This window comes from Magallana gigas, chromosome 1 (genome assembly GCF_963853765.1).
Source record: "Magallana gigas chromosome 1, xbMagGiga1.1, whole genome shotgun sequence".
Lineage (NCBI taxonomy): Eukaryota > Metazoa > Mollusca > Bivalvia > Ostreida > Ostreidae > Magallana > Magallana gigas.
In genome coordinates, this window is record NC_088853.1 from 5,740,880 (window position 1) to 5,760,715 (window position 19,836).

The 19,836-nt window shown below is 33.2% G+C and overlaps 1 protein-coding gene and 1 long non-coding RNA gene across 2 annotated transcripts; both read right to left on the reverse strand.

Moving 5' to 3' along the window:
* Positions 1-7,411: 7,411 nt before the first annotated feature.
* LOC136274562 (uncharacterized) lies at positions 7,412-16,517 on the reverse strand. Its single transcript, XM_066081650.1, has 9 exons — positions 16,294-16,517; positions 15,840-16,059; positions 15,593-15,757; positions 15,335-15,503; positions 14,221-14,411; positions 13,266-13,505; positions 12,950-13,064; positions 12,358-12,493; positions 7,412-8,524 (listed from the first exon to the last, which is right to left on the reverse strand). The coding sequence occupies exons 2-9, from the start codon at positions 15,909-15,911 to the stop codon at positions 8,353-8,355; spliced, it is 1,260 nt and encodes a 419-aa protein (XP_065937722.1). The 5' UTR covers positions 15,912-16,059; positions 16,294-16,517; the 3' UTR covers positions 7,412-8,352.
* Positions 16,518-17,125: 608 nt separating this feature from the next.
* Positions 17,126-17,899, reverse strand: LOC136273112 (uncharacterized). The gene is made up of 4 exons (XR_010711293.1): positions 17,758-17,899; positions 17,561-17,646; positions 17,400-17,463; positions 17,126-17,305 (listed from the first exon to the last, which is right to left on the reverse strand). It is a non-coding gene; the product is annotated as an uncharacterized lncRNA (long non-coding RNA).
* Positions 17,900-19,836: the final 1,937 nt, after the last annotated feature.

The window sequence follows — 19,836 nt, forward strand, 5'->3', positions numbered from 1 at the left end:
ACACACACACACATAACACATTTTAAAACGCTTTCGACGCCAATGAAAGACGTGTTGATGGGTTGTGCTTTAAACGAGAGAAAGCATACTCCAACTTTATAAAAAAAAATGTTTAAAGAGTGAATACATATCTGAGTCGATACTTCGAAGTTCTCGTCGATTTCAATCATATAAAACGGGTATAAATGCATTATTGATTTATCCTGCACAAGGCGTGTATTACCACCCTTACTCAACAACTGCGCTTTGACAACTGTCCTAGGCATTTCAAGTCTGCATTTTAAAGAAAGAACCAGTGGGCCTCTCTTCCTGCAGAAAAACGTATACATCAACTGTGATATTTATTGGTAAAAAAATGGAGTCAAAGAATAACTCCGATCCTACACAGTTGATGCTGAATTTACTATGGAAGCTTCATCAGGGGAATTTTGACAGCGAAAGGACTGTTAAGATAGAACACATCTTTGGACGATGGGGTATGACTTATGCTTTTCAAGTCGGAATCTACCTGTGGCCCATACAGCTATTAGTGACAACAATTACGTTTGTAGTTTTCAGACGGAGGAAGCTTTTAGGAGTGACTCAGAAATTCATCATATTTATAATGTCGGTAGACCTGTGTTTCACATTGACTTCAGTGATACGTGATACCATGTTAAAGGTGTTTCAGATGGACTACGGTTTCTTGGAGTACCGTGTTTGTCCCGAGGTCATGCTGTCATTACGGCTACAGTTGGTACTCCATGCCACGTCCGTGTGGCTGAATACATTGATGTCCCTACATCACTTCATACTGGTTGGCTACCCACTGAAAGTCCGGACTTTTAACTTTTCTCCTTTGTTTTTTATGTTTTTATTCGCTCACCTGTTGTTCTGCAGTACGTTTTTCCTTTTTCTTATGTCTAATGATCACGAGCCAGTTCCTTTAATTCAAGATTATACACCGGGCCATCCTCTAAAAAAGATTGACGGATGTATTGTAACTGTCAAGAAGATATTTGGGGAATATTTTAAGTCTGATGGGGCCATTTTGACAGCGTATATCGTGTTTTTCTACACCCAGATAATACCCTGCTGTTTTCATGTCATCAGTTCGGTAGGCCTCGTCATCTTCCTATATAAAAACGTTCGGGTTCTCTCTGTTTTGACCGACAATGCAATTGTCAGACGAGTCAAATACCTCAGACTGATGGCTATCAACATTGGTCTTGGCTTGTCCTTTTTACTGCAGGAGTTACCCGTAATAGTAGCCACCGTTCATCTGTTGGCATTTTCCGAAGGAGAGAATACCAATGGAGGAAACTTTGCAACTCAACAGGGATTGATAATTTCCGTCGTATTGATATCCTACAGCATCGGAAAACCCATCAACCTTCTTATATATGCCAACCTGAGCACTACATTCCAGCAAGAATTAAAGGATCTCCTTAAAAAGATATGCTGCCGTTGTAGAAGTAAATGATTTGGAAGTACATCGAAAAAAAGTTATACTTAATCGAAGGAACAAAAAAAAGCCGGAATAACACAGAAGAAGGATATCTGAAAAAAGACATTATTTACCAGTACATATACAACACATTATCTACCGGTACATATACAACACATTATCTACCGGTACATGTACAACACATTATCTACCGGTACATATACAACACATTATCTACCGGTACATATACAACACATTATCTACCGGTACATATACAACACATTATCTACCGGTACATATACAACACATTATCTACCGGTACATATACAACACATTATCTACCGGTACATATACAACACATTATCTACCGGTACATATACAACACATTATTTACCGGTACATATACAACACATTATCTACCGGTACATATACAACACATTATCTACCGGTACATATGCAACACATTATCTACCGGTACATATACAACACATTATCTACCGGTACATATACAACACATTCAAGCTATACTGTTAAAAAAATTGCAAATCATTATTTAATGTTAATAAATGAATATCAATTACAAAACAAAACCCTTTGCACCCGATAATGTGAGTTACATGGTGAAGTGTTACAATGTTGCTTTCTTTGTGAAAGTAAATATTTAATCAGTGTCATATTGTATATCAAAGGTTTGATTTGTAACGGAAAATGCATAGTTACAAATGTATTGTTACTGATTGTCTTAATCGTACATGTTTCATGCATATCTGTAGGAGTGTTGGTCCTAATAAATCTAACATGTATAATCATGTAAAGCAAATATTATCTGTAAAACTAAATAGTGTTTACCTGTTTGCAATCTTTCAACAAAATGGATATTAACACGACGTTTTTTAAGAATATTGGTATTCTCCAACAATTTTAGGTTACACAATATAACAATATTACATAAAACAGAATTATTGTAAATGATAGCATTTATGTAAAATGTTGTATGTAATATTTATGCCAGTACCAACAAATAATAGTCTAGTCAAATTTAATGGAAGTTCTAATTTTTGATTATTTTTGAGTACTTAGCTGGTCGTCTTCAGTTGTATACATCAGCCAATCAGAGTGCGACATTTAGTCGCGCAATGTTTTGACTACATTATTTTAGCTGTCAACTGTCAACAAGTTTGTAAATACCGCAATCAACCCACCCTCCTTCCCCTTTATCACCTTTTTAGTAACAGATTCATGTTGCATTGAATTATACATGTTTGTTGTTGTTGATGTGTGAAATGCTTTTTTTTTGTTCAACAGTATTTTTGTTGTATATATATTTGGTACATATAGATAATATATACATCTTTGTTCAATCTGTGGAAGGTCATTTGTTCACCTTTTAAAATTTACGTTCAATGTCTCGTAGTTAATATTATGACTGTTTAAAGACGTCCTCTTATCATATGATTTTTTATTATCAAAAATAAATAGCAGTATATACACACTACCATGTTTTATGTTTTTTATGTCAGTCCTAGACAGATCAACACTATTAAATCAATATCATTACACATACATCATATGTATGCTTCTTTTTGTTTTGATTTTTTTTTTCTCTTGGTAATGTATGGAATTATGATATCCCACGTATTTTATGTTAATATTGAATGAAGGTAAAATAATGAATTTATATTATATATATTTTTTTCCTGTAAAGTGTGTTGAAAGCTACGACAGTTATAACACTGTAATACACCCATGGTACTCAAAGGTTAAAATGACGAGTTTCAACGAGCTGCAACGTCACAAGCAAGAATCAAAGTTCACGCTTGTGGCTGTTACAGTGGCTCTTCCAATTACATAAACTTACCCATAGGATAAGATAAAAAATTAAAAATCCCAATTGCAGACAAGGCAAGAAATCAAAAAAAAAATTGTAAATATAAGCATTAAATCATGTTTGTTTTAAACACGCGTTACTCAATTTGAATGCACACATCGCAGCAGTTATAAGGTTGTATCTTTCAAAAACTCATTATTTGAAATTAAAAAAAATTAATGTCTTTCTTGATTTCTAAGAGTTATTTAAAATCTAATCCTGTTAAAAAAGGTCACGGCGCACGGTCAAACTTAGTGTTCTGTCAACAATAAACCATATTATGATGAAAGTAATAACTCCATTAATTGGGCCTAAAACCAAATAATATTGAAACCTAAAATTAAGAATTGTCATGATATTCTTTGTACCAAATAATGACGGGATACATAGATTTGTTGAACAGATATCAGTAACTAAAGACATTAAGTCGTCCTTAAAATTGACTAAAAACGTTGACGTCGGCAGACGTCATGGCGCAACAAAAAGTATAAACTGTGAATTTAACTCGAAAAAAAGCCGATTAAAAACCGTGAAAATGCTCAATGGTGGAAAATATAAGTAAAAAATTATTTTCACATTTGTGTTTAACTCTTGCACATCTTGAAGGGGTTGTGGTAACTGTATTTTGGACATCAAACAGACCGGAAGAGAGTAGAATATCTGTAAATATTTTGTCAAAAGAATAAACAACGTCATCTGACATTTAGGGATTTTCTTAATGTAAACTAAGAGACATTCGGTAAAATATAAGAAAACTAGCTTCGAGGAACAAACTTATATTATTTTCGAACAGATGTGAACAAATTAGACGTCGTGATACAGTGCCGATTTAAATTGTATTGTGAAGAGCACAAAAGACTAAGTGTGATATAAGGATTGGATATTTCTGTTAGCTGTACGTGCGTCACTTTGACGTCGTGTTTTCAGCGTTACCGTGCGCCGTGGCGACGAAACATGTAAAATCGGTTAACTGAAATACGTTTTCATAAAATGTTATAAAACTTCGTATATCAATAAAATATGTGTTGTTGCATAATATAATCTGTTAGTTATGACTTTAATGAAAAATTTATTATAAACAGCCAAGTTTTATTTGTATTATTTGAATGACTCTCGTAAGTACATTTAATTCACAATTATATATAAAACGTTGCCATATAACAAGTATATGCCATAAACAAAAGATTATATTTCAATACATAAGCACTGTTCAGCATATTTTCTGTATTGTAGATCTGGTTGATATGAACGATCAAAAAGGGAAAATATGTTCCAATAAAAAAAACCTGAACTTCAGAATCAGAAAAAAACATGAAAATTTTCAGAACGAATTTGATAAAACAAACCAACTCATCAAATTAAAACAAAAATTGAATAGTAATAAAAAAAAATTGGTAATCATTAAACTTTGAACGGTATAAGTTTCCACGCCTTTACTGATTTTCAGTAAATTCAAAAATGCATCTCTATAATGGAACTGGAAGCAGAAAACACACTTGCACCCGGGTCCTGATGCAATGTCTTATCTGTGTATCACTTAAGCATTACGTCACAAAACCTTAAGGAGTTAATAAGCATTTCTTTTTATAACTTTTTGGACAATTTTGTGTTATGTTTCGTGTTTTTAATTTTAATGGACTTTCTCGGAAATTTTAATTAAGTGTAAAACATCGCTGTGCCGGTTTATTTTTGGAAAAAGTGCATCATAGTTTACAAATTTAAAAGTTCTTTAAAAAGCTGAACATTTTTTTAGATTCACCTTTAGGTCTGCCAATATACACCTCTACATGTTTTAATAAAATACTCTATGGGACAGTTTAGTCTTATTTTCAATTTAAAACAAATTCACACATATATAGTAAAGCACATATTTTTGTGCAAAGAACCGCAAATATATTTTTCATTGCACACGTATTATTACGTGCATGCCATCATTGATAACACCTTTCTTGAAAACAGTTCCTAGGATTTTTTTTGGTGCTGCTGTTTATCACTGTTTCTTTTCTTAAACGGAATAAAGTCAGATTTGCTGATTAAATGTCATCGAGGGTTTTTTTTTACGTATATTCAGAACTAAAAAAAGATATTTAACCTTCTTTTTTTGGCCTGTCAAGGTTATAGGTTTGCTTAAGAAAGACTTTACACCGAATTTGTATTTGTGTTGTTTTTTTTTTTACCAGAAATTAAAAAAAACCACCAAAATATATCTGTTCTATGTGCAGGTACAACTTGCATTTAATTTTCTAATCGCTGTTATACATCCAATATTCCCGTTCAATTTTGTATGATATAACGTGATAAATGCTTCTTTGTACAACTGATTTTTGTTCAATTGCGGAATAGGTAAACAATAAGGACAATAGTATTGTAGTAATCATAAGAGACGTCTAAATAGTTGTGTTATAAACCGAGAGATCGCACACTCCGATATTTTATTGTGTTTATAAGAGTGGACGAATTTCCCGGTCGATATTGTAAATTTTTTTACTGACGTTTATCATGTACACACGCATACTAGGGCATTGAAAGTAATACACATATTCTGAAAGGAAAGTGCCATGTTTTTCTGAGTAGAGCTGGTCAAAACGTAAGAGACAAGTTAACCAAAGCAACTACAAAGCAATTCGCATGGTGACAAAGGAAACAACTAAACACACCTAACTAAAGTTTTTAGACTGTATCACATATCAAAGATGTTGACATCCATAATTGGGGGAATGGGGAATCAATGAAAGTAGCCCTTTTTGTTCACACAGCAGTGTATGTTAAAAAAGAAAACAAATGTATTTGTCAACAATTTGTAATAAAGATGTACTATCTTTTTATTTGTCATTTGTTGTGATAAAAATGTAAAAATGATGAGTTATACAAGTTAATGTTTATATCTTATTTCCTAATACTCTATTTTCGTTGCGTAATGTCTCACTTGTATGTCTATCTCGAAAGTGTTTTTAACCATATAAACTTACTATCAGATTACTCAGTATCCATCGCTATAAAATTGAGATAGACGATATAATTATTGCTAAACTGTTCCCATTTCGTGAAACAGTTTTATATGAATATTTCCCCCTAAGCCGATTTGAACGATATGAATAACTCATGTTTTGTAAATTTGGCACTTAAGACATTATAATTCCCAGGCGACTATCGTCAGGTTTGTTGGTATCCACAGCACCATGTGATATTTTCTAATCCCTTGACGACCTTTAGGTGACACTTTTTACAAGATATTGTGGTTCAATATGTGTTAGCATCAAAATGATACTATGTTTGACAAAGGAATTTTACCAATATGCGTCATTTACTTAAATATGACACATCTACATGAATGCCACTCAAATTAGGACACGGCGATATTTTTGCCCCCTGCTCATAATTGATTGTTTTGGTGTAAATTTTGTGTTTTCAGCTTCATTGTGTGTAATTTTATTATATTTAAGCTTTGTTTGTTGGTAAATGGTGTCAGTTAACTTAAACTAAGTTTTCTTATTAAAAAAAAATCTGTTAAATCACTTTATCATAAGGTCATTTGTTTGCACTTTTCAGGGTGTACTGTGATTGCTCCTTTAAGTCTCAGGGTTATGGTCATATCATGCCTATTTGTAATATCTTTCTTGAAACCATATGTTTTTCATCTGTCTTATTATACACCCACACAATTCATGTTTGCTATAAGATATGTTACACATGACATCTAGTTCGAAATACTCAGGTAAGAGGTTAAATGCAAGCAAAGATTTTTTAATTCTTTTTCGTCTGCATGTCATTTTTAAGTGTTGTGCTTTGTGATGGTGAACATTTCAATAGTGTCTGTTTCTACTTGGATTAATGATACACATTACTTCAGGAAATGCAATGGTTAATTATGTTATAAATACCAAAGAAATTAACACGCAGATATCAAAGGCCGTTTGTTTTAATGTTTGCTTTATTCTCTTCTCACATAAGTATTGAATGATTTCATTTGTTTTTAAATCGTGCTTTGAAATATATGTCTTTCTGCTTTTAAGGGATATATATTATTGAGTTTAAAACATGTTCATAACTTATGTCATGTACATGCATTTACAAACGATTCATTATAATGTGTTTATTAATGACATGACAAATATGTCCAAAGAAAATATTTATTTCAACATGTTTGAAATACATTATCATTTCAAATATAAGCAGATTATTATTCATACTTTGTCAATTCAATGTAATGGAAAAAAAGTGTTGCAAAAATTATTTTGCATATTTGAACAGTCTCAAAATGGTTGTTTTTTTTTATTACAGAGTTTAATCACGACAAATGCAGGGTTTCGAATCAAGAAAAAGAGTTGGAGTGACTAGTTGCGAAGTATTGTTATATATGTATCAAGTAAATTAAACAGTCTATACATGTTAGATTACACATCCTTCTTTTATAAATTAATGTGGCATTTATTATTGGTAAATTACTTCGTTTATTCATATCAAAGTTAAAAAAAAAAGGAAATAAAAACATGACAATACCTTCGTTCAATTGCATATCCATTTGTCTCTTTTTAAATTCAAATGTTGAAAGTACAACTGAGGCAACATATAATATATTTATCGAAAATTTTAGTTTATATTCTTAATAAAGCTTTATATCTTTAGTAGTTGTACATAAGTATTAAAAATATTTGACAGCGACATGATTTAAAAGCCTGGTATTGAACAATTCAAATTCTTATTTATACATGTATTTCACATACAAACCTACATTTTAACCAAGCGGATCATATAATTTAAAAAAAGATATATTAATATCATTATTTTTTTCTTCACTTTAACAATCTTAAAATCAAGTACCAGAGAATTTCATTATGCTAAATCATGTAGAAAGTTCTTAAAACCAACAACAGTTATGTAAATGATATGAAACATTCACAAACAACACAAGATTGTTGCACGTCAACTGACAATATTATAAAAAAATATGCAAAGATGGCGAAAGGAAAAAGAATATAGGAATTGTTGATTTTTATCAAAAGGTAATGTAATTTCTATAAGTATCATAGTTATGGAAAAATATACAACACACTTGATCTTAATCAGGCCCTTCAGCACTGTGACTTGAATATGTCAAATTAGAGAATTGAATGCCTTCCGGTGTGTATGAAAATTTGCCGTCATCAAATAAGCGCATCCAATATTTCCTAACTACATTTCTTTTGTAGACCTGGTCCCCATTCGCATTGAAATTTGCATATCGTCTTGACCTGTTAAAACATATTTTCATATATATTATGAAATAATTTAACTATCATGTATAAGTAATCGACAGTGATGAAAATAGTCCACTAATAATAAACAAAGATATACGACATATGATTGACAAGAGACCCTTAATAATACTCAACGGTCCTGTATAAACAAAATAACATGATTATATCTTCCACGGATGTGATAGTACGGAAAAAATATTATTAAACCAAAACCATGAAAATAACAATTTAACTAGAAAACTTCGTGGACATAAAAGTAATGTATTTCTTTTTTCTCAAATATATATGGCAGTAAAGAAGAAGATTTTCTAAGATTTGATAATGTTTACTATATGGCCATATTGGCTTTACCCTAGGTTCTGAACCTCTGGCACAGGGGCCATGAATTTCACAACCTTAATAGAGGAAAGGAACCGACACACTCTTTCGTACACTAAACTTTGATATGGCGTTGATGAAGTACAGAAAAGGGTGTTGAATTTCTGAATAATCTCTTTTAAACAAAACTGTGTCTGGACAAATTTAAGATTGGGCAAAAATAATTGCAATTGCAGAAGTGCAAAAATAAAACAGGACGAGAATATCCTTTTATACAGTATATTGATCTAAAAAAAGAAAGCTTTGCATAAAATTATGAGGATTCGAGAAAAAAATTCAAATAGCATAGATAGATTTCTTAACATGGTCTAGAATTCGTATCAAAAACTAAAAGGTAGATATGATGCGAACTTTGTTGACATACAGTCTCTTTAAACGTCAACTAAAGGATTGTTGACCATTTTAACTTCCATATTGTTGATGTTTGATTTTTAGCTCACCTGAGCTGAAAGCTCAAGTGAGCTATTCTGATCACATTTTGTCCGTCGTCCGTCTGTCCGTCTGTCCGTCCGTCCGTCTGTCCGTCTGTAAACTTTTTACATTTTGAACTTCTTCTATAAAACTGCTTATCCAATTTCAACCAAATTTGGCACAAAGCATCCTTATGGGAGGGCGAATATAAATTGCAAAAATTAAAGTTCGATCTGTATTCAAAGCGGAGAAAACCTTGAAACTGTAGAAAAAGGGGGGGGGGTGCATTTTTAAAAATCTTCTTCTCAAGAACTACCGAGGCAAATTCAACGTAGTTTAGCATAAATTATCCTTATGGGAAGGAAAATATAAATTGCAAAAATGAAGGGGTAATTTTGTTTCAAATCGAAGTTATTACGAAAATAATAATAAAGGAAAGGCGTGTTTCAATCGGGCTCGGCATCCGGTAAAATGGGTAGGCAAGACTTGGCCTGGGCAAAACAAAAGATTGGCAGTTATTAATCTGCCAATCTCATTAAAATTTCAGGATATTTGATGGACTAGTATATTTGTATTCGCTGTAGATATTGCTGCAAAATAATGCGTATTTGGAATTGACGATTGCCGATCTGCCCCGGCATTTATTTTGCCACGGCCCGGGTTTGCATACCCATTTTACCAAGACTCGTATTCCATACTTCTAAATGAGGTTCTTTGTTTAAAGCAGCCATGCATGACATTAAACGAAAAAGGGTCGATCTGACTATGATGAATTTGCTTGTTGTGCAACAGTTCGCGTATGAAGGGAAGTTTTGAAACATGAAAAATATATTGGTGCCGATTTTGTGAAGTAAATTGAGGCTAAATATTTCAATGCGTTGACAGTTTTCACACATGACGTTGGTGTTAGCTTGTTCTGATTTTCGTTTCGTTTTCATTATTTATGCTTTGTAACCTGGAAACTATCGTCTGTATTTCGTGATTTTTACGTATCAAATCAATCAGAGACTTCGGTAAATCAAACAGTTACGTTAACTGTTTACCTGCGCAAATTAAGCAAAATCTGATGTAGGGGTACTGAAATACAATTCATTCTATCGGTAATTCGGCATTATCTTTTGCGTAATGGTAGATTAATGCAATAGGTTTTGTTGAGATCCTCGGCATTTTCTCTAGTTTATTCAGTTTGAATAGAGTTTGATATCGCTTACGAAAATATGTAGGTATATCCATGTATATATATATATATATATATGATTCATTTCGAAAAAATAAATTGTGTTCTTTATTTGTTATACATGTAGTGCATGTTGTTTACAATTTTTATTTTCTAACCATATTTGAGTGTTAAGCTTCGAATTATAAGCAAGATACAGAGATTTGCTCACAATTCTATGTTTGTACACAGATCTTAAAAGCTAAAGATTAAAAAAGTATAAAAAATTGTCAATATTTATTACGAAAATTTTCAAAATCTGTTCTTCCAGAAACCCACTTACTGAATTGTAAACTTAACCTTTTTAGCTCACCTGAGGATGGGGCCACAATGGGGGGTCGAAGTTTAACATGAATATATAGAGTAACTCTTTAGAAATCTTCTTCTCAGAAACTAATCGGCCAGGAAAGCTGAAACTTGTGTGGAAGCATCCTCAGGTAATGTAGATTCAAAGATGTGAAAATCATGACCACTGGGGGTAGGGTGAAGCCACAATGGAGGGTCGAAGTTTAACATATGAATATTAAAAGTAATTCTTTAAAAATCTTCTTCTCAGGAACTAATCGGTCAGGAAAGCTGACACTTGTGTGGATGCATCCTTAGGTAGTGAAGATTCAAATTTGTGAAAATCATGACCCCCGAGGGTAGGGTGGGGCCACAATAGGGGATCGACGTTTTACATAGGAATATATACAGTAAATCTTTAAAAATCTTCTTCTCAGAAACTAATCAGACAGGAAAGCTGACACTTGTGTGAAAGCATCCTCAGGTAGTGTAAATTTCAAAGTAGTGAAAATCATGACCCCCGGGGGTTGGGTGGGGCCACAATGGGGGATCGAAGTTTAACATAGGAATATATACAGTAAATCTTTAAAAATCTTCTTCTCAGAAACTAATTCGCCGGCAAAGCTGGAACTTGTATGGAAGCATCCTCAGGTAGTGTAGATTCAAAGTTGTGAAAATCATGACCCCTGGGGGGTAGGTTGGGGGCACAATGGGGGATAGAAGTTTAACATATGATTATATACAGTAAATTTTTAAAAATCTTCTTCTCAGAAACTAATTAGCCAGGAAAGCTAAAACTTGTGTGGAAGCATACTCAGGTAGTGTAGATTCAAATTTGTGAAAATCATGACCCCTGGGGGTAGGTTTGGGCCACAATGGGAGGTCGATGTTTTACATAGGAATAAACAGAGTTATTCTTTAAAAATCTTCTTCTCAGAAACTAATCAGCCAGGAAAGCTGAAACTTGTGTGAAAGCATCCTCAGGTAGTGTAGATTCAAAGTTGTGAAAATAATGATCCCCAGGGGTAGGGTGGGGCCACAATGGTGGGGGGGTCAAAGTTTAACAAAGGAATATATAGGGTAAATCTTTAAAAATCTTCTCAGAAACTAATCAGCCAGATGATTCTTTATAATTGTTAAGACTTTGGACCCAGGACAATTCTTTTGCCTCACGAGAAGGTTCAGAGTTTGATGTACGTTTATATCCCATATATAAACTATTGTTAGGGATCTTTTTTAGATCTGCAATACTCAACATATGATATGACTATAAAATCATCCTGTTAGAAAAGGGACTAATGATTATAAACATAAGAATATCCAGGGGAAAATGGATTTTATTTATACAGGATTTACATGAATTATTGTACATTGTCCAGATAGTTTGTATTATGACTCCATTGAGCTGATTTTATCATACCGCTTGTTCCTCAGGTGAGCGATGTGGCCCATGGGCCTCTTGTTATAATAAAAATCATTTAGGGGAAAATTAATTGGTTTATGAACATGTTGGCTTATAAACATTAAATTCGCTTACCTCTTATACCTCCAGACCTTTATGCATACTATTAGTGTGACCAAAACGAGAAAAGACATAACCGCTGCAATGACTATAAACACGAATGTAGAAGCGGATGATTCCGGTGGTTTTGAAGTTGATACAGGTACACAATCTGTAGACAAAGTTTTACTTTAAATTTCTGGTCGTTTGGTCGTTTTAAGTAACAGATAGCTTTACGGAAAGTGGTTGATGTGGACTGATAAATATAATTTTCGACCAGTTTTGGTTGAAGATATAAGCTAGCAAATCAAAATAAGTTAATTTCACTTTTTTCACTAAATTCTATGTGTCCGTGTTTTTTTTCATTTAAACACCCTTCAAATCGACTTAAAAATTAAAAATCTACCTCACATAAATCAAAACCCCAAAAGAGTACTATTTTACAATCAACTTTAAATTGAGTGCATGCCTGTAAGTTTTGACATGTATCAGACAACAAATATACATGTCAAATACACAATCTAGTTTAAATACCTCCTACAACTTGAAAACAAAAAGAACCATTCCCAATATAAAATTAAAAAGAAATACTTTTGAAGTTTTAAAGCTACAGTAAACTTGACACTACCTTTATTTTCTGACCATTGGTAACTGTTTTTGCCTGGATCACACACTTCACACAGATTTTCAGGATTAACTACCGTGTGTTGTATGCATGCGCTATTGATGAAACAATATCCTTTCTACAAAATACATTTATAGTGAATGAAATATTAAATATAGGTGTGTTTTATTTGAAATCAACCGGTATTTATATTAAACGATATATTTATGACTGTCAAATTACGAAGTCATATTAAAAAAAAAAAAAAGATTCACATATCAATTTTAAATTGTGTTGACGTTTTGTAGTGTTTTATTTTTTTAAAATCAACGTAATGCACCTTTAATATAAAGTGGTCATATCCTTTTTCAACTGTATGGTACTGACATTCAGATTGATAAATAAAAAACGAGAATGTCTGAGTAAACTGTTTCCGGTCAAATGACACATTAAACATATACTTGGTAACCCAGGATGTGACGTCATCGCTTGGCAAGGAACACGACCCCCTAAACAGGTTCTCTTCCTCAAGGGGGCGCTCTAGTTGGGTAAGAGCAATCGACGATCCATCGTTATCAATCTGTTTATCACAAACATTAAATAAATGAAAATAAAAAAAAGTTTTGTATGTTTTTAAAGAAAATGTTTTTAATATTTTTGGCAACAAGATGATAGTTCAAATAACCTAATATGATGATAAATATGATTACTAGGGTTACAGTGGAGCATTTCGGCTAATTTTTTCTCGGTGTTTTTTAATTCACTAAAAAAAGAATGATTGCAATTCAGACAAAAACCGGCCCAAAAATGAGATTTACGTCAATCGATGAATCGACCTGCCTGTGTATGATAAGATCTGCACTATTAATAATGAACCTAATATTAATTATATTGTTCATGAATTCTTTTTTTAAAATAAATATTAACCTAATGGAACTATTTCTTAAATGTTGATCGAAAATCTTCATTTAGACATGAAGTCCATCGATTTCCAGGGATGACTTGAGACATTCAAGAAGTTTTATTATTTACAATAACTCTGACTCATACAGGGTGTTATTTTCTGTGTTTATGTGTGACGTTCTTCTAATACAAGATCACATATATAACTAATTTTTTTTTCTGGTTAACTTATTAAATGTATATACATTAAACAATCGTAAACTATAATGCATTAGAGTTTTTCTGACATCGATCATTAAAAAAAATTAAGGCAAATATGACATTATAATAAAGGTAGAAAATATAGGCTTTGAGAGTAAACAACAATACATAACTCCTCAACTGAAACTTACAAATTGTTTGGTGATAAAACAATTCTTCTCCACAGTTTCCAGAAAGTAGCGACCATTAAAATAAATCCTGGAACATTGATGCAGAGATTTGTCACAAGTACCAGTTGGCGTCGATTCCCAGATAACTGGAGGCGACAGAATGTCAAAAGAACAATCACTTCCACCAAATCCAACTTCACACGAACAGTTACCTAAAGTAAGAAGCAAACTTGTGCATTTTACATCAAACATTACTTTGACCTCCGTTAATCAGTCAATGAAACAGTTAACAGACATGAAAAAAATCTTACGTATTCGTTTTTGCGTTGTTATTACTTTCTAAAATAAAAAATACCCGTTATCTTAAGAAAAAGATAAGGTTTCCTCTGCTGTATAGTTTAACTGTATGTACGTTAATTTTGCTAAATCTTTAAACAAAATTACCCTGATTTTGATCTTCTCTCAAATAATTATGGGTCATTGTACCTGTGTTTTTGGACATAATTTATATCACATATAAAATAAGATTTAATGTAAACTTTCTAATACAGATGGCCATTTATAAAAATAGGACCTGAACAAACTGCTTTTTTCTTTTAACCTAAGGCCACATATCTAATAAATGATTATAAAGAGTCAATTGATAACACGTTCATTATGGCGTCACAATCGATATGACAGATCTTTTTTCCTCCATTGGTGACTACGGGGGAAAGAAAGGAAGAGATTTTCTTTCATTCTATATAACATCGTTTAAATAGTAATCCCGATGCCTATGTTTAAATTAATTTTAATTCAAAGAAAAGGTCATGAGCAGTCGATATGCCCTTTTAGAGAAATTGTTGGCATTTTGAATATAATTTCTTCCTAAAAAGTATTTAACATCAATATTTAATCGCTGATTTCCTTCATGTTCTTTGCAAATATTAGTTTATCCCAACGTTTATCATGTTTATCTTAAGATCAAGCCCCAGTACCTTATAACTCGAAACTTTAAAGCAACATTAGCAACAATAGCTACATGCAAATGTGTCCTTCATCCCATTTTGATTCATAGTGACTATATATTAATGTATATGTTGTGCTAATTCGCATGATCATTTATCGGAGGATGCATTCATTCAGTTTAACATACCCGTGTTACACACGCCATGTCCGCTACAATTACTGGGACAAAGATTTTGTAGAATCAACGTTACGGTAGGATGAACGTTCTGCAGTGTTGTGTTCAGACCAACGAAAGTCACACATTGATGTAGAGCCGCTTCAACATGGATAGCTGTGATGCTATGGTCACCTGTCATCTGAAGAAGGGTGTTCGAATAAAGCAAACAGTAAAAACAGATTTCAATGACAATTATGGTCTATGAAAAGCACGTGTTCTAGAACTTACAATGACATCGTTTATGCAGTTGGAGAGTGAAGAATTACTCAGATCACTGACATATTTATGACATGTTTTATATGGCTCAGAACTATCAAATGCTGATGTACACACCGTCTCTGCAATTTCTCGGGAAGTGGAAATGTTGAATTGTACATCTCGTGTTTCTCTTGTCTTTAAAAAGTAAACACACAGCCCATGTGATTAATCAATTTCAATTACACTTCAAATTAGAAAAAAAAGGAACGTTACTCACCATAATTTTCTCTCTTTCGAGGCTAGGAAATGCCATCCATTCCTGAGTTATATATCTCTTGAAACGAGACATTTTTTCAACAGTTTTTGAACAATGTATAAACGTATTGTAAGAACACTGATCACCATTTGGAGAACAAAGGCAAATTTTTTCAAGGTTTGCAGAAACTGGCTGTCGCTTTGAAATTTGTTTTATCAACAGGTTTTCATCACTCAGCACCCTAAATTAATTAATGAGCAGATACATTTCTAGTCATCAAAAGAAAACATTTTCGATTTATCGTGTTATTGTTTTGTCAGAAGCTATATCCTTTCGAATTGGACAACATGTATAAAAAGGTACTGTATAAATATACTTATCATTTCAAAGAGAATAGTGCACCTCATACAAATTAAAATGGCTTTGTATATGATAACTTATCTATTTTTGCTGTATTTTAAACCAAAAAACGTACTTCCAGGAGTTTGAGAAGTCATCCGGATATAACAGATTCACGCTGTCTTTGATTCCGGTACGTCTTGTAAAGTCGTTATCCTGGCGCCCGTCTAAAGATCCACAAAGACCTTCTGTGTTATTCACATCTAACAAAGACGGATATATATCAATGTCTATCTGCCAGGATCCTTGGACTGGCCATTCCACAATGGACAACTTGACGTTAGTTCCGGTAGGAAGAGAAATCTTCAAATTAAAGAACTAGATGCTAACATAAGTTTTATTTCTTGTTACAGGAAAACATCTGAAATTAGTTCAATCTGAATTGCTGATAATGCTTTTCATCACAGTCTAGCAAAAAGATGATTTCAATTTTGAATCGAAATGAAAGTATTTCATTTTCTTTTCTTATAGTGCAAAAAATTAACTTACATTGGTAAAAGAAATAAAAAATAGTAAAGAAAAAATAAAAAAGTACGCAAGCTCGCATAAATCTCACCAAAATTATTGAAACGGTTTTAGGAGAGATGCGCCTACAAACTGTCCATCACTATTGTCAATATGTAATAAAGTTTCAATTCTAAAATAGTAGACCCCCCCCCCCCAAAAAAAAAAAGTAAAGTAAAAATTGAGTTTCCTGGTAAACAATACATTTACACATTGTGTCTTAGATGCCTACAAGGTCACTTGAAATTGCATGCATGGGGTTTAAGAGAAGTTTCACTTGCACATAAAACAGAACTGAAAGACTGACAATTTGACTGACTGACTAAAGGGCAGGCTATAAACATACCCCTCACAACTTGTTAAATGGGTGGTACAAAACGTCCATACCCTACCCTCACCTTGTACAGTTTGTCGCTATGTTTAAATATTTGAATCACGCTGTCGTCACGGTTAAGGAAACCAACAAACTTTCTGTCTCCACATAGATCCATTAGATGAATGTCTTGTCCTGACTGAACAGATACCGCGCATGTGCAGTGAGGAAAGTTGTAGCCTGGGTGACATTTCGTGTGTCTTGTTTGTATCTGAGAAAAGAAAAGTAGTTATGCCTGAGGGACCTGTTGATGTATAACAAATTATTTAAAATGAAACATAGAAAAAAGGAAAAAGAAAACAGACCTCCTGATTGTATAACTTGTTACGATATAAGACAAATTCTCCGTTTATGTGATTTTCGTAGGATCTGAAATTGATAGGCATTTTAAAAAGTTAAATTGTTTATTGTTTGCAATTTAAAGAAGTTATATAATATATGAAGAAAGGAATTTCTGATATCTCACACTCCATCAAAAGTATACAAGTGAGGATCAGTTTTCGAGCCACATGACTTCCCCTTCCAATGTTCATTATGATCTGTGACTGTGATCTACAAAAACAGTGACATAGCTTTATCACTTAAAACCATAATGAACGATGCACCTTGTTAATTTTTAAAGTACTAAGTTTCAATAGCATTTATGACAATAAATCAAATCACCGAAATATCTTGATTAAAGTTGTTCCAAAACGTATCAACATCTGATCTGGTCTTCAATTGTACTCTCATGGATTGATCAATTTCATATCCATCTGAGTCCACATGATAGAGAACAAGAGTTTGATTCTGTCGCCAATCATTGGTATCATACTTATGTCTCTCGTTGAAAGAAAATGCTTCGAACTTAACAAAACACTTATTGACGCCAAAAGAACCTCTGCAGGTGGATGTTGATTGAGGAAGAAGAGAATATATTGCCAAGGCAGGCAGTGGTTGTGTGTATCCATTCACAGTTACTGTTTTTGTGACATAAGGAATTGTCAAATACAATGTAACAGCCGTTTTTCCTTTACGCAAAAGATTATAATTGGTTTTGATTACCTAAAAATACATAAATACATTAGAACATGAGATGAATGTATTTATGGTATGCCTTAAATATAAATAAACATTTTTTTAAAGATGAGTTTACCTTTATTCCAGCGAAAAAGAAAGAACTAGGTGTACTACCGCAATTTTCAAACACAGGACCATTAGAAACACTAACAGCACAATGAATCTGAAAAAAAAATCACTCCAACTCACTGTTGTTTTCTCTATGTAATGTTTGAAATTTAAAACATTTGCTTATCACTTACTGAACCATTTAGAAATAACAATATTCCAAATCTTGTTAAAAATGATAAAATATCGCAAATGTAGGCTACCTGTAGGCCTGTCGTCTGGTCGAGTGGAGGCAGGTCTTTAGAGGACAAAGTAGCCTGACCAATATCTGCCTCTGACACTGTTACTGTTTTAATCAAAGTGACATTGTTGACATACCACTCAATCTTATAGAACACTGGCATGCCATGTTGGGTATTAAACACACATTTGAAGTTAATGTATGGCTCATGTACGGTCCGTTTTGTAGTGACATTTGTCTCCTTTGTACTGATCCATGATACATTGTGATACACCACTGATACGTCTTCGAGACTGTTAATACCTAAATAAAAGAAAACATATGAGAAACCATTCTACTTTGGGACTATAAAGACAACCATAGGTATTTTAAAAACATACAACTGGGTTTTGCTGAGGTAAAAGGAACTTGTGTTAAAGTGGTAGGTTTTGGTGTTGTGGTGGTTGGTTCAGGTGTTGTAGAAATCAGTTCTGGTGTTGTGGTAGGTTCTGATGTAGTTGTTGGTCCTGGTCCTGTTGTGGTACGTTCTGGTATTGTAGTAGAAGGTTTTAGTGTTGTAGTAGGAACGGCTGTTGTACTGGTATGTTCTTTTGTTGTTATGGTGGTAGGTTCTGTTGTTGAAGTAATATATTCTAGTGTTGTTGGAATAGGTTCTGGTGTTGTTGTGATAGGTTCTGGTGTTGAAGTAGTAGGTGTTTGTGTTGTAGTAAGTTCTAGTATTGTGTAGGTAGATACTGATGATAAATTGGTAGGTTCTGGTGTAGTAGTGGTTTGCTCTGGTGTTGTTGTAAGTTCCGGAGATTTTGTAGAAGGTTTCAGTGTCGTAGTTGTAGGTTCTGGTGTCGTTGTGGTAGGTTTAGGTGTCGTAGTTGTAGGTTCTTGTGTTGTTGTGGTAGGTTCTTGTGTTGTTGTAGTGGTAGGTTCTGGTGTTGTAGTGGTAGGTTCTGGTATTGTAGTGGTAGGTTCTGGTGTCGTAGTGGTAGGTTCTGGTGTTGTAGTGGTAGGTTCTGGTGTCGTAGTGGTAAGTTTAGGTGTCGTAGTTGTAGGTTCTTGTGTTGTTGTAGTGGTAGGTTCTGGTGCTGTTGTATGTTTTGGTGTTGAAGTGGAAAGTTCTGGTGTTGTAGTTAAAACTTCTTTTGTCATTGTTGAAATGTTAAGTTCTTGTGTTTTAGCCGTGGATTCTTTCGTTGTTTTTGTTGTTTGTTTTTTGGATATAGTGGTTACAGTGATTGCTGTTGTTGTTAATTCTATTGATGAAGCTGTCGAAACTTCTGCAGTTGTTGAAGTGGTTAATTCATGAACTACTGTACTGGTACAATCTGCAGGCCAAAAAACAAGAAGTCATTTTTTTAATGAAAAGAAACGTTCCCTGTTAATGCGTTGGCTTTGTTATG

What these genes read in the sequence shown, in the direction of transcription:
- LOC136274562 (XM_066081650.1), bottom strand. Translation starts at nt 15,911, where the DNA reads ATGTCTCGTTTCAAGAGATATATAACTCAGGAATGGATGGCATTTCCT. An exon ending in TCGAAAGAGAGAAAATTATG is followed by an intron (nt 15,758 to 15,839) that starts GTGAGTAACGTT and finishes TACTTTTTAAAG; the next exon opens with ACAAGAGAAACACGAGATGT. An exon ending in AAGGTCTGGAGGTATAAGAG is followed by an intron (nt 8,525 to 12,357) that starts GTAAGCGAATTT and finishes ATGTTTTAACAG; the next exon opens with GTCAAGACGATATGCAAATT.